The sequence below is a fragment of the Hetaerina americana genome, unplaced genomic scaffold (assembly GCF_022747635.1).
Source record: "Hetaerina americana unplaced genomic scaffold, ioHetAmer1.1.p SCAF_37, whole genome shotgun sequence".
Classification (NCBI taxonomy): domain Eukaryota; kingdom Metazoa; phylum Arthropoda; class Insecta; order Odonata; family Calopterygidae; genus Hetaerina; species Hetaerina americana.
In genome coordinates this window covers 954,739-977,875 of record NW_027286952.1, presented here as the reverse complement: position 1 = coordinate 977,875, position 23,137 = coordinate 954,739, and the positions used below count along the sequence as shown (strand labels likewise).

The 23,137-nt window shown below is 40.8% G+C and overlaps 1 protein-coding gene across 2 annotated transcripts; it reads right to left on the bottom strand.

Annotated features, from left to right (window-relative positions):
• Window positions 1–704: 704 nt before the first annotated feature.
• On the bottom strand, window positions 705–23,094 carry LOC139691512 (WD repeat-containing protein 89). 2 transcript variants are annotated; one of them, XM_071589368.1, is made up of 12 exons: window positions 22,974–23,094; window positions 22,745–22,837; window positions 22,530–22,659; window positions 22,313–22,423; window positions 22,014–22,123; window positions 21,739–21,932; window positions 16,369–16,500; window positions 12,624–12,794; window positions 11,454–11,545; window positions 9,618–9,720; window positions 4,627–4,734; window positions 705–1,971 (listed from the first exon to the last, which is right to left on the bottom strand). In XM_071589368.1, exons 2-12 carry the CDS (start codon window positions 22,773–22,775, stop codon window positions 1,915–1,917), a joined length of 1,239 nt encoding a protein of 412 aa, XP_071445469.1. In that variant the 5' UTR covers window positions 22,776–22,837; window positions 22,974–23,094; the 3' UTR covers window positions 705–1,914. The 2 variants fall into 2 exon arrangements, with proteins under 2 accessions (XP_071445469.1, XP_071445471.1); XM_071589370.1 differs by having other exon boundaries at window positions 22,930–23,089.
• Between the last annotated feature and the right edge of the window lie 43 nt (window positions 23,095–23,137).

The window sequence follows — 23,137 nt, the reverse complement described above, 5'->3', positions numbered from 1 at the left end:
AGAATATCATTTGCGTGAAGGGGAAGGTGATTTTTGCCTGATTCGAGAAGTTAGCGATAAGAACTTGGCATTCACAGCATTGTGCGAGGCATGGCAAAGCAGCAAGAACTTCATCTGGGACTTCAAAGAGCTTGTAGATTCTGAGGGTTACCTGCCACAACATGTTTTTAATTATGCCCAGATGGTTCTCGGAAAGAAGAAACCAAAGCGAACCTTCCATTTGTTCACATAACACTAGAAGAGCCCGACTGGAAGCCAATGAAAGGCTGCTATTTTAAACAAATGCAAGTGGACACTTGGAAATCAAACCCCTGCTTGTTTACCATTCAGAAACTTCACAAGCCAGCAAGAAGTGTTAACTCCAAAACAGTAGGCTAAATGTGATGTAGAGGTCATGGGAAACTTTTGCGTTCAAGCCATCGCCCTGGTAAGGCAGTGACTATGCACATTAGAAATTTATTTATTGGTAATGCCAAGCCACATAGTCTCAAACTTTCTGGCACCAGCTGAAACATGTCTCTATACATCTTTGTCGGAAAAATAATTGGGATTGTATCATAAATAATAAATTTAATATTTCTGATTCCATTTTGTTTAAAAAATGGAGTTAGCATTCCAGAATGGCTCATTCAATGATAGAAGAGAGGGTGAAATGATTCTAAACAATATATGCCCAATTTTCTTTGAATAAAACTTGCACATGATTTATTTCTTTTGCCTTGGAATCATGTTTTACAATGGTTTATATTGGAGAAATTGTTTCACTAAATGAGTGTTGTTTTTTACGAGAAAGATTGCCAAATGAATTATACTAGATATACATCCACTCCATGTACATACATACAATGTATCTCCTGAAAAATTTTGAGTCTATAGGCATCCATCCTCAAGTAGTATGAATGCGTCATATAGGCATTGGAAATGGTTACTTCTAATGCAAATTTTGATAAAATCAAAATAATAACAGAAACTAAGTCACATAAAGATTTATCCAGATAATAATTCAATGGGATCTTAAGTGAGAAGGTTATCAAACAGTATTGCATTCCAACTTGATACTATTAATTATGCTTCAGTACACAGAAACACGTCAGCTGAGAGGCATTTATTTTGGACCAGTGATGTCAAATTTCTAGTATTCTATGATCTGGTAAAAGAGCCGCCAAAATACACACTTTATCCATTCCTTTCTGATCAAAGTCTTTTTCACACATTCTCACCTGAAAAGCCAAAGTGCATCTTTTGGGCCTGGAAATATATTAGTTCCCAGTAGTAGTTTTTAGGTGAGGCGACCGACGGCTTAGGTCATTTTCGCCATTAGTGATGGACAGGAAAGGATGAAAGGTGGAGAGAAACTCAACATCAGCATTAGCCTACTCCAATAACGAAAGGCACCAAGGGGTCTGCAGTTTAACATCCCATCCATCGGACAGCATACTAACTCCAAGTACCCTCCACTGATCACCTTAAGTAGGGATCAGAACACCACTGAAAAATATCTATCGCTGACGGGATTGGTCTGGGTGGGAAGCCGGTACGATAGCCACCACACCATATGGGTCTCCTATATATTTCCACTTTCAACCATTGACAGCGATACACAATTTCATTGAAAGTGGTAGAAGTATTAAGAGGAATCTAATTGCTCTGGATGTAAACAAAATCGAGGTAAGACTGCTGGTTTCAATTATTAGTGCTTCAGAAAACACTATAACTGATGGAAGTGATTTATTCATTACATAACCAGTAAAATGCTTTTGGTCAACTGCAGAAAGCTGACATTATTTCATTAAAAAAGTGTTTAAGATTTACATTTTACAAAAATAACAGGATCACTTGTCCAAAAGTATCTTGAAATTCAAAGAATCATTGTATGCATCCCTATTGACTTGCCGGGCAATTGGGTTTATGTTATTAATAAGGATTAACATTTGGTTTGCTTCTTTTCTTCGGCCTCATCTTGTGAGTTTCCTGGGAAAAAGAAGAGGAAAATTTGACAAAATTAATTTCCATTTAAACCAAAGTTAATATGAGATATTTAAAGGTAGTCTTAAATAATGAGTTTCAGTGATTATGTACACACACACATATATATAGAGAGATGGAATTGCAAAATGAATGTGAAAACTAGAATGAAACACACTTGGGCCTTTTCACCACAAGAGAAAATGTACGGGATCCATGTTCAATCAAAATCAACGCACACGTAACTGCGTCAACTAATGTACAAACACATGCCCGCAAACGGTGCTTGCCGCATGTTATTAAGAGCAAGAACTAAGCCAAATGGGGCATTGTGGCCTAGTGAACATGGATGTCTGGCTGTTGGCTGGTTCAATTCCGAGGAATGTCTTCTGATTACACCATCAAAACATCTGATGTAATTTTCAGACTACTAGGACACTGTAGTGGCTGAAAAGGCTACATCCCCTCGCTCTTATTACCCCGAATGAGCAAATTTCATGTGGCTTCGGACTTATTTCAAGGCATCAAAATTTTATCATGAAAACAATTCTATCCAATACACACAGAGAAAGAGAAAAGCAGTGTTTCTGAAACTGAGGCTCCCCACACTCTTATCTTTTGAATGATCCCTGATCCAGTCAATGCTCGAACCTGGGAACTCCCACTTTTTAAACCTTATGGAAAAATCCTTAGGGGCCGATACTGTTGAAAGCTTAAGATGTCTCCACATAGATTTTCTATGGTCTCATATGAAAAGCATCACTCCTAAACATACAGGGTGGTGCAGTGACCAGGGCAGCTAGAATCCCCACAGCCCATCTAAATTATTTCACTTCCTTCAGCATATTCCCCAGAGTGAAGTTGTGCTCACGGTTTCAGGACCTTGTGTAGATTAGGCGGTGAAGAAATTAGGTGCACACTGCTAACATTTGCCAAACAATCAAAGTACAAGGGGTATGCATATTACCAGGGAGTTTCCACAGACTAGCATTGCTCTCAATTTGAGGGAATGTCCTACTTAATTTATCAAATTTCTTTCAGCACATGTCATTAGACCATATTAGTCACCAGTTGCTGTATTTCTTTATTCAACTGTCATTTGGGGCGATTTTTTGGTCCCATAACAAATAACATGTTCTAACAAGGTGGTCGCATCAAATCCTGGCCCCGGTGGCAGTGAGGTAACATCCTTGCCTGCCAACCCAAGAGGTCGTGGGTTTGATTCCCACCTGGGTGGGTTTTCCCTTCCTTGGTTAGGAGGAAGGGCACTTTTAAGTCTCAATCTTATGCCAATGAAGTCATTAAATAAATAAAATCCCCAACCAGGAGGACTAGGGCCCCACCTTTGGTTTGGGTCCGAATTTTTGACCCGCCTGGATTGGAAGCCTCTACCTGGAGATAACATCGTCCTCGTAGCTCCCTCACGGACACACAAACCTACTTGAGTAACCTATCCTCAATTATGAACAAAGTTATACTAAATTATGCAAATTCAACTCTCTATACTTTCGGCTCATTATGCATTACACTTAACATTTGCAGAATCCGATACTATCATTAAATGTCAATGAGTATTCAAAATGAGGGAAAAAATTGGCATGTGGAAGTGCACCGGATGGGTAGGCAACTTATTCAAAACTTGTACATGAATCAGATGGAAAAGGCAAGAACATAGCAGAGAGAGAATCGGGGTGGGCTGGGCATGGCTGGGATAAAAGTGTTGCCCACTAGTGTACTGTTCAGCACATATGCAGAGGAAATGTTAAGGGTGACATGGTAAGGGTTGCACAGATTCCTTGAGAAACAAGGAAGCTGCTCAACTTGAAAATTGAAGGGAATAAACTATAGCGGGTCCATTTAGTGGTTGTCCACATTGTGGGGGAAAAGGGGCATGGTAAGTGGGACGCAAGGAAAGAGTAAGTGAGAGCGGCAAAGGCAATTTGCAATAGGCAAAGAACAAAAGACTGCAAAGTTGAGATGTGGAGACTGGGCGAAGTGCTTCATGGCATGGGTCAAATGTAAATAGGAGTCTTCTAAGATGTGGGTGGAGAGAGGAAGTTGCCGTGGGAAATCCAAAGAAGAGAAGAGCAGTGGATGGAGGAGAGTGGGGTGGCGAGAAGGCCGTGACAGATGGGAGGAAAGGAGGAAAAGCCCGCCGTGGGGTGGGCTTTTCAGACTAAGGAGATGATGCTGGGCATATGGTGTGCAGTTCTTGTGATCCATGGAGGGCTGTCCAAAAACCTCTCCATTAGGTAGAATACCTCAAATGAAATCAAAATGAAACCCAAGAAAGCATATGATGCAATTTCCAGTAATGCCCATTTCCTCAAAATAACAAAAGGAACAAAGTGATATGTTTTAAGAATCTCCTTGTGTTTGTCGTTCCTCAAAATTTTTTTCTGGCTCACTCTGGGCATTTCCTGAAGAACAAGAAGCACATACCGCTTTGCAGGATATTTCAAGCGAGAACCATGACAGCCGACCAATTGACGGCCACCTGACCTCCTCAAATTTGCACATTTATAGGCTTAAGTTTGATGAAATGACACCTTTGAATTGATTATTGCCGAGGACGATGGATGAGTCGCACAAGAGAAACAAACATGGACCCACTTGGGAGCGGTTGCACACTCATTGCTCCTCCCACAGCCTCTCCCTTACCTTGTCCACCACCTCCGCATGGTCCTCGCACATGCTTTGCTCGTCCCGACCTTCCCGCCTCCACAGGCTCAGCATGCCACCCTCACCACCCGTTGCCAGCAGGCCAGACTGAACACAATGGACACAAATCATTACCCTTCAACACAGACATAAAGAAATAATATTATTTACAATGAAATTCCCTATTTTAAATGATCCAGGCCTCTGAAGCCAAACCTCTGACCACAATATCTGACTGAATTTGAAAGCAATAGCCATTACTGTTGCGTTCGACAACGACCTAAGCCATAGTAAAATTTTTGACAGAGGGGAAATTTTTAAGGCCTTACCAGGAGTATAGGTAGATCCTATAATACAGTTGAACCTCGCTTAACTAGGACCCTTCATATAGACAGTAATTGGCAAAACAAGAACAATATGTTTAAGAAATGAAACACGTAAACCGCAACTATTTGCATAACAAGTGATAAGTAGAGGGGAATTCCTGGACTGATTGCATGCTTGCTGCCTCAGTTCACGTTTAGCACTCATTCCGCTAGCATCTTCGCGTCACTAGTAATCACACATTTTTCCAAACTTGTGTTTGGACATATTATGGGCCATTTTTTAGTGCAAAATTTAATAATATTTTGTGCACAGTTATAATACGGCCTTCAAGAAAAAGCCACAAGAAGAAAGCCATAAGATAATAAGAATAACACTAAGAATTAAAAGTAAACTCATAGGAGTGAGCATAGCATGCACGTTTAATCCATCAACTTTGGTGATTTGCACCATCATCAAGAACAACGGCAACACCCGGGAGATATAAGACTCAAAGGGAGCGACAAGAACATCTAAGCACCAATTACATATTCTCAACAACGTTGATAGGTTGCTCTGCATGTGCGTAAATGAAAAGCAATCGTAATGCGATGCTATCAATGAGCACATCATTTGCGAGAAGATGCAAGTGATTTTTGCCAACCCCACCACGGAGATTCCAGGATCATCAACAGCTGAAGAACTATCGAGATATTATTTGATATAGTATTTGAGAAGTTGAAGAGAAGAGCCTGCATCCACGTTGCTGTGAGGTCTGGTGAAGCAACAAGCAGAGACTTAAGAGCAGCAGAGAACTTCATTGGTGACTTCAACCCGCTCGTATATTCTCCAAGTTACCTGCCGCAACAGGTTTTCAATTGTGACAGGATAGAAATTCTCAGGAAACAGATGCTGCACCAAAGCTATATAATCCCAGAGGAGAATGCATTACCTGCCCTAAAGCCAATGAAATATGCTGCTATTTTGTGCCAGTGCATTTGGCATGAATTTGAAAACAAGCAATTGCTAATTTACCATTCAGAAATTCCAAGAGCCTTCAAGGAGAGCCAAGTCTAAATGTGATGAGGAAGGCATGGAAAACTGTTGCATCACATCACACACACAAAGCATCACCCTAGAAAGGCATTCGCTATGCACCCTAGAAATTCATTCAATCATAATGCTGCTTTGCATCATCACAAAATTTTCGAGTGTCGGCAAAATCAAATGTCCTTGACAGCTTTGCAGTAAAAAAGAATTAGGGATGTAACATAATGGACAAATTATTTTGATTCTTTTATGTTTTCTACAAATAAAATTTGCATTCCAGGTTTGATTCATTTCACAACAGAAGAAAAAGATGAACGTGATTCACAATCCTTAACAATGCATTTTTAATTTTCCTTGAATAAACCTTTGAAAATTATTTATTTTATGGCATTGAATGCATTATCCTATTTTACATTAATTTAGACATTCCATAGAAAATGGTGGTGTTATGAGGCCTGCTAAGACAGTTTTGAGATACCCAAAAACAAAGAAACTTGAAATAATTTTGATAGCTATATTTTCTCAAATTACTTGTCATGACATTCTCCCACCTAACCTCCTTCCACACATGATTTTTGACTGTAGGGAACAGGAAATAATCACATGGGGCCACATCAGGATGGTAAGGTAGGTGAGTCATCAGTTGAATCCCTGTCGACTCCAGGAAATGCATGGTAAGGTAGGCTGTGTGCGCAGATGCATTGTCATGGTAGAGGACAGTCCTGTCTTCAGCCACCATTCTTGAAGTTTTCCAAAAACTTTTGGTAGACATACTGTTGTGGCTACATAGAGCAATGACAGTTCTTTGTTCTTCCATGAGAACACTTGCTGCATGACTGCTTTTTAAAGAAGAAAGTTGCCACAATTTTCTTTCAAACGCTTCGAGGCCGCTTCAATTTTGTTGGTGGATGTTAGTTGGAAAAATCCATACAGTCACTTTGAAGAACATTACGACCTTATAATACTGCTTCAGCCATTACTTCATGGAGTTTCTCCATACTATAAATTACAGAAACAGCAATTTTCACAATTAATATTTATTGAAGAACATGGGAGTTTCTCCAAACTATAAATTACAGAAACAGCAATTTTCACAATTAATATTTATTGAAGAACATGGTTTCATCACTGCGTGACATAATCGGATACAACACGAGGCAAAGTACGTGTGACATGAGTACAATGTGAGGAAGAAAGGGGGGAGGGTGTGAAGGAGTGATGTGTTTGGGTGAAGTGGTGAAACCATGGTCGTCAATAAATATAAATTGCATAATGCTGTGTTTCTGTTATCTATACAATGGACAGATTCCATTGAGTATCGGCTGAAACAGCACCATATGTTGTGTGTGCCAGCAGAGCAGAAAAAGCCAGCATCAATGAGAAACTGATCATCAACTGGATGGCATCCCTGAACATCTTCAACAGTAATTGCCTCACCCGTGGAGGAAACCCCTAAGTACATGAACATCAAGTGCAAGCCTGAGTCCTCAGCAGGGAAGTTAGCAGCTGGGTGGAGCTCCACGATTAGCTCACAAAAAGACAGTCAATCTCTCATTACCTAACGCTCCTCTTCATTCCATTGACCCTCCACTAGGCTGAATGGATATCGGTCGATGATTAAGTCTGCCAGAGAGCGAGTGGGATTGCATTGATAATGGCCACCATTTATGAAGAACTGGACACACCAACCCACACGCACAGAGGAAAATGGAGTGAGTGTGGCGATGGATTGGCAGTTTAAGCGTAGTGTAGTCAACCTATCCCCACACCAGGTCAAACAATAGGAGATGGATCCACTTGAGAAAGGAATCAAATATTCATATACCTTATATTCCAATTTCCATCAATCAATTAAAACATCTAGCGGCTTACTGTGACTTGACCCTCAGGAAAGACCATTATGGGATAAAAGAAAGGGTCTATCTGTGAGGGAAAGGGGTACTTCCAGGATTGGGGAGAGGTATTCAAACAATAAATCATTAACCACATGACCCGTTTTTAAGTTCTTTCTGATTTCAAGTTCTTCCCACTTGTCCATCCTCATTCCTTTTTCACTCTTATGTAACAGTTCTGGGTTGAAATCACTCCCATGGTTTTCTTCCCATAGATGTTTAGCCAAGTGTGATTGTTTGAGGTCACAAGTTCTAAAACAGCGTTTATGTTCCTCCGCCCGTGTCTTTAATGACCTCCCCATTTGACCTATATATATAGCACCAGGGGAAGAACTTGAAATCAGAAAGAACTTAAAAACGGGTTATGTGGTTTATGATTTATTGTTTGAATACCTCTCCCCAATCCTGGAAGTACCCCTTTCCCTCACAGATAGACCCGACAAACCCCCCCACCCCACCCCACTCTACACCAACCAAGCACCTTTCCTCACAATTAACACCCCTCTTCTCCCTCCCCATCAACGCCAATCGCAACTCCATTTTCTTTTGCCTCCTCTCCCCCCTCTCTCACCCACCCCTCCCCTCCCTCATGAATGGTCTATAAATGGACTGCAACTTGTTTAATTTGTACCTGATGATGACGCTTGAACGTTGAAACCGGTTGTACGCTAATAAAGGACAGTGGAAAGTTACGAGGGTCATCCGGAAAGTAGTACCCGTTCGTGAAATAAAAAGACAAAAGTAAATATTAACAAACATAAAAAATTTTATTTGAAAGAGGATACTTTAAACTACTTCTCAACATAATCTCCAAGCAAATTAAGGCATTTGTCATAACGTGTGACAAGTTTCTGTATTCCTGCTGCATAGTCCTTCGCCGCCAGCTCATTGAGATACGCGAGGGACCCATCTTGCACAAATTTTTGCATAATGCAGATGGTGTTTAACAATTTCATGAACAATTGTTCGAGAAACATTGGGAAAATGCTCACAGATGTCATCAATTGTGACGCGCCGATCGTTCCTCACGAATTCGTCAACTGAGCTCACCAGTTGGTCTGTAATGACAGACGGTCTCCCCGAACGCTCATCGTCGTGTGTGTTCCCCCTCCCCATGTTGAAGTTGCGACACCACCGCCGAACAGACGACTCGTCCATTACATTGTCTCCATACACCTCCTTTAATTGGCGATGAATATCACATGGGCGAACGTTTCTTGCATTGAGGAATTTAATCACTGCCCTCACTTCACAACTGGCGGCGTTCTCAATTTTTTTAAACATTGTAAACAATCACAGAAACAACACAGGCAATGCTAGCGTCACGCAACTTGGCTCAGAGAAGGCAGACAAGCCACTGAAGCTATCTGACCTCGTCCAGCGGCTACTCGCGTCGTCAGCACTTCATGCGGCACGAACGGGTACTACTTTCCGGATGACCCTCGTACTTTGTATTCTTAATTTTTATTAAAAGTATATTTGTTTTTTATTTAAAAATGGTACTTGCTTAAAAACGCATGCCTTGTAGCATAGCTGTTATTTTTTTAATAAATCTTTTGGAGCAAAGGTTTACTGATGAAACACTAAACAACAAAGAGGCTTAAATAATCATAGGAGCCGGAGAAATACCCCTAATTTTCAATTATGTATATAATAAACTTTTACACTCAGGTCCAAATATGCACAAGCATAGGGAATGCTAACAACACTATTGCTGGAATATCAAAGAAATTTAACAGAATTTACCTTAGGTTCCCCCCAACAGCATCTCACCACTTGATTAGACCCTTTTAAACCGGCCCAAGGCTGCAACTCTCCATCTCTAAGGCTAAGTATCCGCAGACATTCACTGAATGAAGTAATTGAGTTATATATAAATACATTAAATTCATACAAAATACTCTAAAAACACAATCGTTAACATTTCATAATTTAAATGATTTGTAAGCTAAGTCTTACTCCTGTCACCCTTCAACATGCAGAGAGGAGAATGGTCTCCATGTGAAATGGTGATGAAGGTTAATCTTCCAGCATTAAACTGGATGGTTGACTCAGATGGCAAAGTGTAGTATATTGGAAGCAATGCCCCATGTAAGTGTTAATTAAAGAAAACATTGAAAAATAGGCAGAAAGCTCCCAATACCAGCGGACACAACTAACATCCACTCAATGGTTTGATGATTACATGACAAGACAATGAGAAAATACTTTTCTTGATAAATTTAATGCGGCATGTCTGGTTTCATCACTTGAGCGGCATCTTCAGGTGACTAAGGAATCCACCGTGCATGCAGGTGACACATCAGATGCGTGAAGATTCCACCCGTGTGATGAGAATGGTTGTACCATATCAAACCATTTCGGTAAAAACCACAACTTTATCATTTAATCTTCAAGGTCAGATTTGACAAAGTTGAGCCCTAAACCACTGATAGCATTAAAACATCCTTGGACAATGGCCATGATGAATAGATGCTGCAAAGCATATATATATTTGAGATTATAGAAGCCAGGGTAGAATAGAGTGGGACGAGTTGACCTGACCCAAGGTCACTGCCAAGACCTTCCAAGGACGGGTTAGCTGGGTGAAGTAGTAGTTGGGGAATGCATGGAAAGGGGGAAACGCAGTGGCATATCGAGAAGAGGGTGGTGACGGAGGAGAGACGATAATCCAATTTCCTTGAAGAGCCTCCATTTGCTCCAGGCGATTGAGTCCCATGCCTTTCCCCTCCAACGGGAAGGGAATGGGTGAGATATCACTGCAATGGCCACGGCCAATCACATTCCTTGAAATATGTGGAAGGCTTTGGGTAAGGAATCTTTTGCTCTCACCTCGACGTTTCGATGCAATTTGCGATTGCATCGATGGCATCAGTCATCATAAGTCATGGCATGCGAGCTATCATATTCCTGATTTTTTTAAGGACTCATCTTGCCCTTCAAAGGGTTGCCTAGGCTTTTCTCATTATGAAACCCAAATCTAAAGGATTCCCTGGGAAAGAGTTCAGTGATATCCATGAAAGCTATGTCAGGGGAGGGACTTCAAACCGCAAGTTACCCAATGACGTTTCTTTAAGTCCAGCCGGTACGTGCTCTTGTCTATTTGTATCTTGTATACTTGCATCTACTATCAGTTCTTTGCAGGTTTTCCTAAGGAGTTCATCAATCATAGGGCAGCCGCTTATGGACAAGAAATCTTTGATGGTATCGCACTCTTGTAATGAAATTTGGACCAGGTAAGGGGATGTCTAATAAATGTACCCAATCATCACAAGGAAAGCAGACATTTCTGGGATAAATTATACCAAGGAAACATGAGATTGCTGCAGAACATATGAGAGGGCTCCTGTGCATGGAAAACAGGAAACTTTCAGGTCACAGGCAAGACCGTAAGAATAACCATACGAAGGGCAATTTTTTAAGATTTACCCATGACCAAGTGGGGAAACTCATTGAACTAGTGTTGACATCTGGTGGTGATTCTGAGAACCTTACCAACTACCTTAAAAAATTAGAATCTGGTAAAGATAAATAATTTATTTCCACTTTGAACGATTGAACAAAAGCCGAAAATGGGCAAACCTTTTAAGAGAACCTCCCAGTACTAATACATCGTCTTGAAACTCTCCATCAAAGAAGACATCAACTATATAGGAATCCTCAGCTGTTGTAACCTAAAATGGAAAATATGGACACTATATAAATTATTTCAAGCAACTCCAATGTTTGTTTTATGGGTGAGGGTAGAGGTCACCTAGTACTAGGCCTAACGGCATTTGAAATTCACACATTAACAGTGCAGGTGCAACTCAGCAATTGCAATGCCTTCACGTCCTTTGTTCTTCGTGACTCATTGCCGCTAGTGGGGTGCACAAGGTTAGCGCAAAGACACGAGAAAATGTACAACTGCCAAAACTAAATTAATAAGGATGGGCAAAGCAAACTCTTTCAATCTCGTGTGAAAGCCCAAATACAACTACTCATTCATTCATCAGCTAAGGTTAGCCTTGCGATTAGCCAAGGTTTCACATTATGAGCTCAAATTCCATTCCAGTTGATTGACTTTGTGGAAATCTCATCCCAAGGGAATTGAAGCTATGAAACTCACCGAGGTTTTTCCTTTCCAGCATAGATATGCAAGTTTTAGTCACATGATGGATCGGATCCATTCAAGTGTTAAACTTAAGTTTTGGATCTGGATACTCAGAACAGAGTATGGGAAAATGATGAATTGAAGGACGATCAATGCAATATAATGTTGCCTTTTCAAAGCAACGGAACGCAAATGATTAAGCAATGGATGCGGGAGAACATTTGATGGGGAGGCGCATGTTCTGCAGACCATTGCTCAGGGGAGTGCAGCCACCACCACCTAACTGCATCAGACATATCTAGGGAATTATCTTTCTTTGCATGGGCGAGCCATTTGGAAGTAAGTAGCGTGCTGTGGATGCAAGCACTTATGTCCTCACACACATAAAAATCTAACAATGCAAGCATAAAAATCAAAATGCAGTACATTACTTTGTAGACATACCATTTACTGATGTACTTATCATGACTAATTAGGTCACCTTTGCAACATGCAAACAAAATGAAAAAAAAAGGGTAACTTTGAAATGGAAAGCAAAAAGAGAGCTACATGCTCCTCTAAGGTTTGTATCCAGCAGTCAACCATGAAGAATAATTCCAAAGCTTGTAGAGAGGGGGATGGGGCACTCAAACGTTCACAAATGAGTCTAGATCCCTCACCTTTAGAGCTTCAGCCAAGTCACTGCGGCTAAAATCATGCTGCTGAGACACTTCTTCAGTTTGCCAAATTTGAAGTGTCTCTGCGTGAGTTACACACGATAGGAACATATCAGTGCTGCAATCATCACCCGAATCGCAGGCTCTGTAATTTTTGAGCCAGGAAAGCCTGTCCTGAAAAATATTAGAGATTTTTAACGCGTGCAAAAAAAGTGAACCACATATGTCTTGATGCAAATAATACAAAACAAAAATCATTAAAAATTTGATATTCTACTAGAACTCAGTTCAAAAGAGTTGGCTTTTGGCTTATTCAAGAAAAAATAAACGTTTATGATGAAGTCTATAGTACTCAGCTCAACTATATTGACTTCATCAAATTCATTTAAGGTTATTACTACAGCGAAAAGAGTTGAAAAAAAAATTGACTACTAGAGAATCTAAGACCAGAGGACAAGATGGAAACATGGTTCTCACTAATCCATGATGAATGCAAGGCTTATTACTGCTGATTTCCTACTTAAGTAGCAGATGCACAATCATTCTGGGAATTCCCCCCTCCTCGGCACTCTTTCTGATCACCATAAGTCACTCGTTAAGCAAGACATTTTTGGGACCAATATTTTTGCTCAATATGTGATTACTCGCTATGCGTAGTGCTCGATTGTACTGTACAAGTACTGCTAGTACTGAACCAAGAGTTAACTGCTGCAACCTTTGTTTTATTAATATTGATTCTCATCCCATACCTGTCGCACTGAATTTCCAATTCACTCAGGAATGCTTGCAACCCCTTGGCTGACTGACAAACTAAAGCTTGGTCATCAGCAAACCTAATTGATTTTTATTCTCTTGGATCTTTCCTGTGTCAACTACTATCTTATTATCTTACCTGCCTTATCTCTAACTGTTAGTATAGATCTTCCTTTCTTACTTCCCGATAGTGATTTAACTTTGCTGTATAACGCACCAATTTCACCCTTCCTCTGCAAACTTTCCATATCCTCACACTGCATCTTCCACCATGCTTCTTTTGTTGCCCGCCTCAATTTATTGTTTAACTTTTTCTACTTCATTCTGCCTATCTCTGCATTTACATTCTTCCATTTCTTCCTCTCATCCATCTTTGTAATCATCTCATTCGTGATCCATGGTTTCCCAGTCCTTTTAGCGTTAACGGATCCAATAGTGTCTTTTGCGGCTTTAGACAACCCTTTCTGGATACTTGCCCATTTTTCTTCGATAGCACTTAGCTCTTTACCATCCTCCATGATTTCCTCTACAGCCTGTTGGTAATCCTTCCTTTTTAATCCATTTAATGCTTCTACATTCCATTTTCTAACCCACCGACCCTCCCTTATCTTTTTGAAATGGACGCTACATTTCATAACAAATAAATTGAGGTCAGAGTCCGCATCTGCTCCCGGGAAGCTGTGCGAATTTATCACACTGTTCCTAAACCAGAATATAATCTAGCTGATACCTTTCTGAGTCACCTGGCATTTTCCATGTATACCTGCGTCTTTTGTGGTGTCTAAACCAAGTGTTGGTGATGACTAACCCCTGTCTCCTGCAGAACTCAACTGCTTTCTCCTCACGGTCATTCCTCGTGCCTAAACTGTAGTCCCCGACCTCGTCACCATCTCTTCCTACGCCTACCGTCGCATTCCAATCCCCCATCACTAACAGATGTTTCCCAGCAGGAACACACGCGATTATGTCCTCTAACTGATCATATATCCTATTGACCTCTTCCTCCATATGTTTGATCAGTGGCTTGTATACCTTAATACTAACCAAGTTCGTCGGTTCCGCTTTTATCTCTACTAGAAATATTCTATCAATTACCTGTTCTATGTTGCATACGCTTCTTCCTACCTCTTTATTTAATACTATGGCAACCCCTCGTTGGCTCTCGTCCCCACCGCTGTATATTATTCTATACTTATCACTCCAGTAATCCCCGCTATCCTTCCATCTCACCTCGCATAGACCTAAAATATCTATATTTCCCCTTTCCATCTCTCGCTTAACAGTCTCCAATTTCCCTGGCCTCATCATTGCCCTAACATTCCACGTTCCTATTCTAACTAATTTGGTTTCTTTTCCTTCGTCTTCTGTCCTGCTGCTGCTGGTTTTCCCTTGCAAGGCCAAACCCTTGCAAGGGGATTTCGTGGGATGACGACTGCGAAAGCCTTGCCTCCCCCGCTGCCGGGCACGATACACGGCTGACTGGGCCGAGCCCCGTAATTGCCAGGACTTATATTCTCTGTTTTATCCATCATTTAAATCTTGGGAATGATAATTGAGGTGGTTTCCCGTTGCCTTCCTCAATAGTGTTTTTAACGTGACACCATCACTTACTGGCCGCCCCACTGGGGTCAGACGCCATTGCAGCCGCCCCACTGAGGAACAGACGCTGCGTGGACTACCTTTGTCTGGCTCCTAACCTTCGACCTATCTGGCATGGGTGACCCTTCCAGGAGCAATTATTATTACTCCCGCAAGCACTGCTCTAGGGGTCATCGGAACGCACAAGCCCTTCCACCATGTCAAGGTTGTCGTCCGGGGAGGGATGTATATAGATGATTTCGTCGACGTAACATGGAAGTGCCGAATAATAAATTGGACAGCAACAAACAATATAGGGAAGAGATAGGGAAGGAGTGAGAGTGAGGAGGTGGAATTGACACAAAATCGGAAAAGAAAACAATCTGCTCACCGCAACTATTGCAACATCCGAGACCCAGGTTTTAACTTGCAAAGTCGTGATCAAGACCGTGCAAGTCGAAACAAAGGCCACGGACACCAAAACTCATGCGGAAAAACAAAGTATTCAACTCTCCGATATGCATCGCTTCCACTAAGTGACAATTCAGGCCATTCCCATCAGTGAACGACATTGAGGCCCGGATACTGATTCTGATCCAGATAGGACTGTTTCCGTCCTAGCGTCCCTTCCCACATCCGATAACCCTATAGAATTAAAAACTCTCAAAATGGCATTCCTTTGGCTCTGTATGGCTTATCAGCATCCGGGCCTCAGTGTCATTCACTGATGGGAATAGCCTGAATTGTCACTTTGTGGAAGCGATGCATATCGGAGAGTTGAATACTTTGTTTTTCCGCTTTAGTTTTGGTGTGCGTGGCCTTTTTTTCGACTTGCACGGTCTTGATCACGACTTTGTATGCTGAAACCTGGGCCTCGGATGTTGCAATAGTTGTGGTGAGCAGATTGTTTTCTTTTCATATTTTGAGTCAATTCCACCTCCTCCCTCTCCCTCCTTCCCTATCTCCGCTCCCCTATAGCCTCTCCTCTCCACTTCCTCTCCCCAACCATTCCTCTCACCCCTCCTCTGCTCCCATTCTCCCCTGGCCCCCTTTCCTTTCTCTCCCATCCCTCACCTCTACCATTCCAGCAGTCATTACTTCTATATCTTCCGATGAAGACGGAGCAGAATTTTATCGAAATGATCAAGAAATGAAACGTGAGTGATCTTTTTATGTGTTTCTATATTGTTTGTTGCTGTCCAATATATATATGTATGTATTTGCATTTGCGATTAATAATTTACACTATTTTGAATCAAAGTTAGCCAAGGACTAACTTTCTGTAAATTTCTTCAAACTGAAATGATGGAATAAAACTATTATACACTAAAGAGAGCCAGATGGAACTTGTCTGAATAAAGAATCCTTGGAATGAATTGTAAAACCTACCAGCACATTTGTCATGCACAATACTCACCACAGTGGATTGTGTGTTTAGGCTATTGGCCAGGGCATCGTCTTCACAAGTCTGCCGAATGTCGAATATGTTTATGAGGCCGTCCATGGACCCTGAAGCTAGTGTGTCAGACTGGTTGGGATGGAACCTGACCTAGAAGACATAGATTATGCCCAGAAAGAACAATCAACACTCAGGGGAATGATTTGCTTCTCCATTATGATTCCATTCAATTCTATCATACATATGTGACATCTATGTATTTCTATTTACGACCCATTCCATAACTTAACAATATACTTTACTGAGAGATTAATTTTTTTAACTACGGTGCAGTTTCGAAGATGAGCATATTGCTTTTCAGTGGCAGCTAAACTGCACCTTAAATTGTTCACTATTTCTACACAATTTCAGCCAGATTATTGGTACGATGGTTCATGAAGCAAGTAACTGGGATTGCTACTCCTCCTTGCATCGAGGTGTTTTGCTCTGATCCCAGGTATCCTTTAGAATTTTGAGAACATGAAACTGCTGCCGACATTTCACTTTGCAGTGAATAATGACATTTTGCTAATACCCTTTGAGTGTGTGGACATATGTCTCAAAGTTAAATATCCACACATAATTGTGACTCATTTGGCACAATTTTGACTAGTAAAATTTTTACGAAGCAAAAAATGGTATTTCTGCTAATATTTTAGTTTTTTCCACCAAGGGTAAATGCACTTAATCACCAATTATTTCACTTTGTGCTAACTTCACCTGTTAACCATTTTAAATGGAATGGGCGCTCACTCAACACTGCTAATGTTTACTTCTCTTTTGTTTGCATTTTCATCAGACCCAGCAGCAGTCACTGAACACAATGTCGTAACACACCATGAAATCAAAAGTTGAGTAGAATGGACAAAAGAAGGAAAGAATGCGCAGATCATGTAACAGAAAACCTTTGAGAAAGTTTTCTGTAACATGATCAAACTTAGAAGAAAAAGTACAAATCTTAAGCATAAACCTCAAAGAAAATGGATATTGTCACATTGACATTGCACAGAAATTTAAGTTCCCAGCTTCAACAGCTGTAGCCAGCACCTTGGACAGAGAAAAAAGTGTTCAATAGCATTTTCTAAGTCTTCCATTGAAAAAATAATCATACATTAACATAATGAATTCTAAATAAAATTGAAAAACTTGTTTTCCAATTGATTCAAAGTAGTCAAGTGACGAGGCTAGATCAAAAGCAGTCCCTTGAACCACTTTTCCACAGAATAAAAATCTATTGTCTGGCGTGCATTTTGACTGTCTCAGGAGCAAGACACAAGATGCCAGAAAATAAGCGAATGTTTATGAAAGAGGGGAGGAAGAGGAAAAATGGGAAGGGAGGGTGTAGGGGCGAATCTGCTACCTCAGATGGACTCCCTCAATCACACGAGGAAGGTTTCTGGCTTTGTGCCCCCTTCTGCAAAATGGCCAGCGGCTCAAGGAAACAACTTAATCCTTCCTCATACCAATGTCTCCACAAATAGAGTAATGGAAATTCAATCAAACTGGCCCTAAAACTTAGTTAATTCTCTTCACCGGGGATCTCAAAATTTGTTTCTTCTAAATTTATTTATGTCCGTTCCCATTGACAAAACTACTGCAATAACAAAATGCTTGGGGGAAGACTCCTCCGTAAACCCAGGGGTGCTAATGAATTACTGTCGCTTGTTAAGTTAGGCATGAAACAAAGTTGTTTCTTACTTGATGGAAAAATTTACCATCAGAAAGAAAGCTTGGCAGTCCTCTTTCTCCATTAATGGCCGAAGTGTTAATCAATCAATTAGAATGTCAGCTATTCAAATCCCAACGCTTACTTCTAAAAAATGTTACCTTCATGCATAGGTACGAGGATGACATTCTTTGCTGTTAGATGGGAAGCATGGCAACTTGAATGCTATCTCAATTAGCTTAATTCTCGGTGTTTATGGTCCCTGGGCCCGTAGATATGAAGATCTGACAAACAGCTCTGTTTTGGTGTGTACAGGGAACCCTGCTGCACTGATACAGTCATTCCCTCAGACTCATGCCACCCTACTGCACATAAATCAGCTGACGCTTTCCATTCTACGCCTCAGAGTCCAGTGAATTTACCCTTAGAGATCATAAAAATAAATAAATGAAAGGACTAACTTTGTAGTTCCACACGAAAAATTTTCGTGTGGAACTACAAAGTTAGTCCTTTCATTTATTTATAATGAATCGGTTCCATAAAGTTACGCCAGAAACCATTAATTACCTTAGAGATCACTAAGTTTACTAGAGAACTCGACACTTATCGATTTGAAGAAAACGAACTGTAACTATGGCCATATGAATATTATGGGAAGAATCCACCCCAGCCGTACTCTTACAAATGGGTTAAGGATATAGTGAGGGAAATTAGAGGTAAAAATATAAATAATTCAAATTAAATAAAAATACAATCATACAGGGGGGAGGTAGAACACCCAAAACAATTAAACCAAAATATAACAAAAAACACTCTGGCTAAGGTGTACTAGATTTTGCCCTTATCAATCACTCACCAGGACAGGGCTTGCGAGCAATTCATCCCTGCACCAGCAGCCCACCAATCACACATAATAAAATAAATGCAAATTAATCACGCACTCTTTAGCTTGGGTGCACTAAATAGCCTTGATCCTTGCTGGTCGCCGGAACTCATGACTCAACCAGGGCTTATACATAAATGCCTTAACACAAGCAAAACTCACTCACAGGTCTACTGTGGAATCTCTTCCGACATTAGTCCTGTAACTCACACTTTTGGGAAAGGTAAGGGATGTGCCCAGAAGCAGGGTTTCGACGGCAGAGCACTCCTCTTCAGAGAAGGAATATTCCTGTACTTAATCTCAGCAAACCACCATCTAACATAAATGATGTAAATTATTATTCGTAGGATCTGTCCCATGCATTAGCTAAAAAGCTTCCTCCGGACAGCTATAGAATCTGCTTTTATAGCCATGATTCCTTAGGCAAGTTTTTATTGCAAAAACAAGGACAAGATTGACCCCGTGTCTCATTCAGGAGTTAATAAAGAAAGAGCAGTGTGATTCTTGTGCTAAATGTTACATTGGTCGGACAGGAAGGAGATTTCGCACAAGAATAAAGAAACATGCTGGGAAACCAAAGACCCCTCTCTCCCTTTTGGCAAAACACCTCATTGCCACATTTGCAACACGTGCACAACCCTCAAGCAATGGTTCTTCATCCCGAGAGAAAAAGCCCCGGATTGGACATTCTCAAACAATTGGGATGCGTACCTCATGGCTCCATGCTTAATGGCCGAGTGCTTACCAGCCATCTTCCCCTCCACGTGCCTCTCCTTCCCCAAAGCACCAAATCCCTCCCATCCTTTTTCCTGTAGAAAATGAGATATTTCGCAATCTAATAAGCTCAATGTTAAGGCAAAAGTAAGATTAGACAGACAACATGTCCTAACAGGAACTCAGTGAGTCCCAAGGGCAGACAAGGAAGGAATGAAATGAATGCCTCAGTGGACATTCAATGTTAAAAATTGGCTAAGAGAGCATTTATGTGTCTCTAAAATATCAGTACCTATAATTACAACTGACCAAAGTACACTGAGCATTGGTACCATGCACTGGCCACCACCCAATTACCATTGTTTGTTGGCCCATTGTTAATCATGTTAATTATGCCCGTTGAAATATTACAATGCTGTTTTCTCCTTTAATGGATTGCTTATTTCTGTGTATTCTCATGGGAGTACTAGACCTTCAGAAATTTGAAGTCAGTGTCACCATTTCAAGATTGCAAATGGTGATGGATGGAAATGTGATAGAGGAATCATTGCTCTCGCAGGTTGAAGATTATTGCACTATTTGTACTCTTCACAATTTCAACTGCCATTCAAGCCCCATCTCTGCAACATCTCACACCTGTGATAATTAATTCTCTTTATGAATGATCTCTGTCATCATATAGTAAATACAAAAATTCTGACGTTTGCTGTTTGAATAATACCCGACAATTCGATCCGTATAGTGCTTCTCTTAACTGCAACAAGATCTTAAATGGGTTTTCCCAATGGGAACTTCGGAAAATTATATGTTTTCAAATGCAGACAAGGGTGTGCCTATTGTTTTCACCACAGCGAGACTCCTATCATGGAGTACTATTCCATTAATACTGTTGTCCTTTTAGCCTTTCAATTTGCCAAAAATGCAGGGGGCTAGGGTAGATACACCCCTGAATTTTAATTCTCATGTTGACAAAATAACTAATCAAGCCCTTTGATTTATCAATGTACATCAGACTTATTCACTTGCTGCACCCTCGTCCAGCCTATTTTCGGAGAATGGTTCTCCCGCATAGTCTCCACTTATACAGTGACAGACTTGAGTAAGTTCCAAAGAAGTTCAAAAGAGTGGAAGCATTAAGATCCCTGGAGTGTGGCTGTTTTAAAGATGATGCCACATGATAAACAATTTTCCAGGTTCCCATTTTTGAAGATGGCAACTGCAGATAATGGGTGTGATATTTGCTCCCGAGAATATAACTGAAAACCAGATATCTTTGAAATAAGATTTTGGCTGTAAGTCATTTTTTCATGAAGGATGTGTTGGCCAAACAAAATCAGTGGCGACTACCATCGCTGATAGCTGGCATTTATTCTATCCGTGTGAAATGTTTTTTTTGGCCCATGTGATGGCTTTTAAAAAAATGGAGTGTAAAGGAGACCAAGTTCTTCGGATAGCAAACGATTCACGGGGCAAAGTAATGAACTGTCTCGACATAATACAATCAGTCCTAGTAAATAGCCGTGCTAAGAATGTGCTCAGTGAAAACATCTGAGAAACTGAGTATAATGCTGGGTGATGTCAAAACATCGATCACTAATTTCATGGAATGTGAAAGATTGCAGCCTCGTGAGGAAAATGCCAAGGAGAAGAAGTGTAGCGCGGAACACTTTAATTGTGTTCATACCGCAGCTGGTGATCATTACAATACGTAAATATATTCCCGAGGAGAGGCTACCTTATTCTTCTGTAGCCCGCAAAGGAAAATTGCAGCCACCAACTGAGGAATCGCAAACCACTACGCGCCATACGAGAAAAGAAGAGGGATACACCCTGCCCGACACACGACAGTCTCCAAATTCAACATCAACGACCCCAAGCGATCAGTAGCAGCGAGACAACAAATTATGGAGTTGATTTCAAAATACATCACAGGAAGAAAGCAGTTTATTAGTAATTTCAACACACAAGTTGCTTATCTTATAAAGGGCAAAAACAATTCTCCACGCGACAACACTCCTACTGAAGTAAATTTGAATAAGTTGCCGGCTTCACTCACTTGAATCCCATAAACATGGTATCAAATTACCTGAGTGATATCCTCAGACTGTGACTCCCAATAGCCTCCAGCCGGTTTAATTGGTGCGCGAACATCCCAGAAGAGAAGGAAGCTGTCTACGCCATCACTCTCTGTACCAGCTGCAACAATTCGATCGCGATTGCAAACATCGAAGGCTGTCAGGCCATGCCGTGTATGCGTCCCATCATCGTTGTTCCACTTCCCTAGACAAATGTAACAGTTCTGCATCAATGTTGAAATCCGTATCATATAGTTAAACGACGACTGAAAATTTTGAAAGTTACCACTGAATTCGGATACACATCCTTCGCCATTACTAGTCCTTATATCCCATAACTTCACGCTTCCATCCAGAGACGAAGAATATAAGAGCCGATCATTTTTTGGGCTGAATCTGAAAAGGTTGCAAACAAATTTTGGGTAGTTGAATGGTAAAATCCGTGACTTAAAACCACTTCTCGTAGAATTCCGCCCGAATATAAAAAAATTCAAACGGTTATAAAAAATTAAATGGAACTCAATGAAGGTGCCAGAACTGAGCGGTGCATATTTTCTCCAGATATTCTTTAGACACAAAACTTACCTTAAGCCGGTAATACCTCCGTCATGTCCGTAAGTGTCTACAGCTTTAACCTTCTCCACGTCATAAACTATGATATTATGGTTAGAAAGACCTGTAGCTACGAAACCATTGCTATAAAGAATTGTATTAGGTGTTAAACGATCAACGACGCGAAAGTAACGGAGTACATTCAACCATTACATACAAAATTGACTTCACGAGGGATGAAAAAACGCACTTGTTTCCAGAAAGCTCCAACAAGTACGTGGACTTATTGGTCACAGTTACGTTACAATCCAGAGAATACTGTATTCTGTAAGCTGTATCCATTTCCTCTTGAAAGCAAGAATCATCTTCATTCACACCATCTAATTTTCCCGCAAAAGAACCACTGGAATTAAACTACAAACAAATTTGAATAAACATTTTCCACAATGAAAAGAAAAACCGTACCTGCTCTACATTTCCCATCCAGGGAACACATTCTTGTTTCTCGTTCGAGCTACAAACTAATATAATCCAATCTTGTAAAAGAAAAACCGAGTCCTAAAAAGGTGAAATCCCAAGAATATTGTTCAACAAAACCTACATCACATCAAGTAGTCAATGAATTTTTCAAGAAAAAGTTATCGGGCTACTTTTACAATGCGATGACCACCGCGTCCGATATAACTCACACTACCATTATATTCCAACTGGGAAGCGTTGATGACGCTTCAGTGTTTGCGGCACCTTTTAATGTCACTCTCTTTCGTTGTCCATGCTTTTCGAGTGTAACCACATGCTCGTGCCCCTGATTTAGCCTTTTACATTCCTGGTCCTGGTCCATCTATGAGAAGGTTTCCC

What these genes read in the sequence shown, in the direction of transcription:
- LOC139691512 (XM_071589368.1), bottom strand. Translation starts at nt 22,775, where the DNA reads ATGTGTTCCCTGGATGGGAAATGTAGAGCAG. An exon ending in AGTCTGAGGATATCACTCAG is followed by an intron (nt 16,501 to 21,738) that starts GTAATTTGATAC and finishes TATGTCTTCTAG; the next exon opens with GTCAGGTTCCATCCCAACCA. An exon ending in ATGCGGAGGTGGTGGACAAG is followed by an intron (nt 1,972 to 4,626) that starts GTAAGGGAGAGG and finishes TCTTTTTCCCAG; the next exon opens with GAAACTCACAAGATGAGGCC.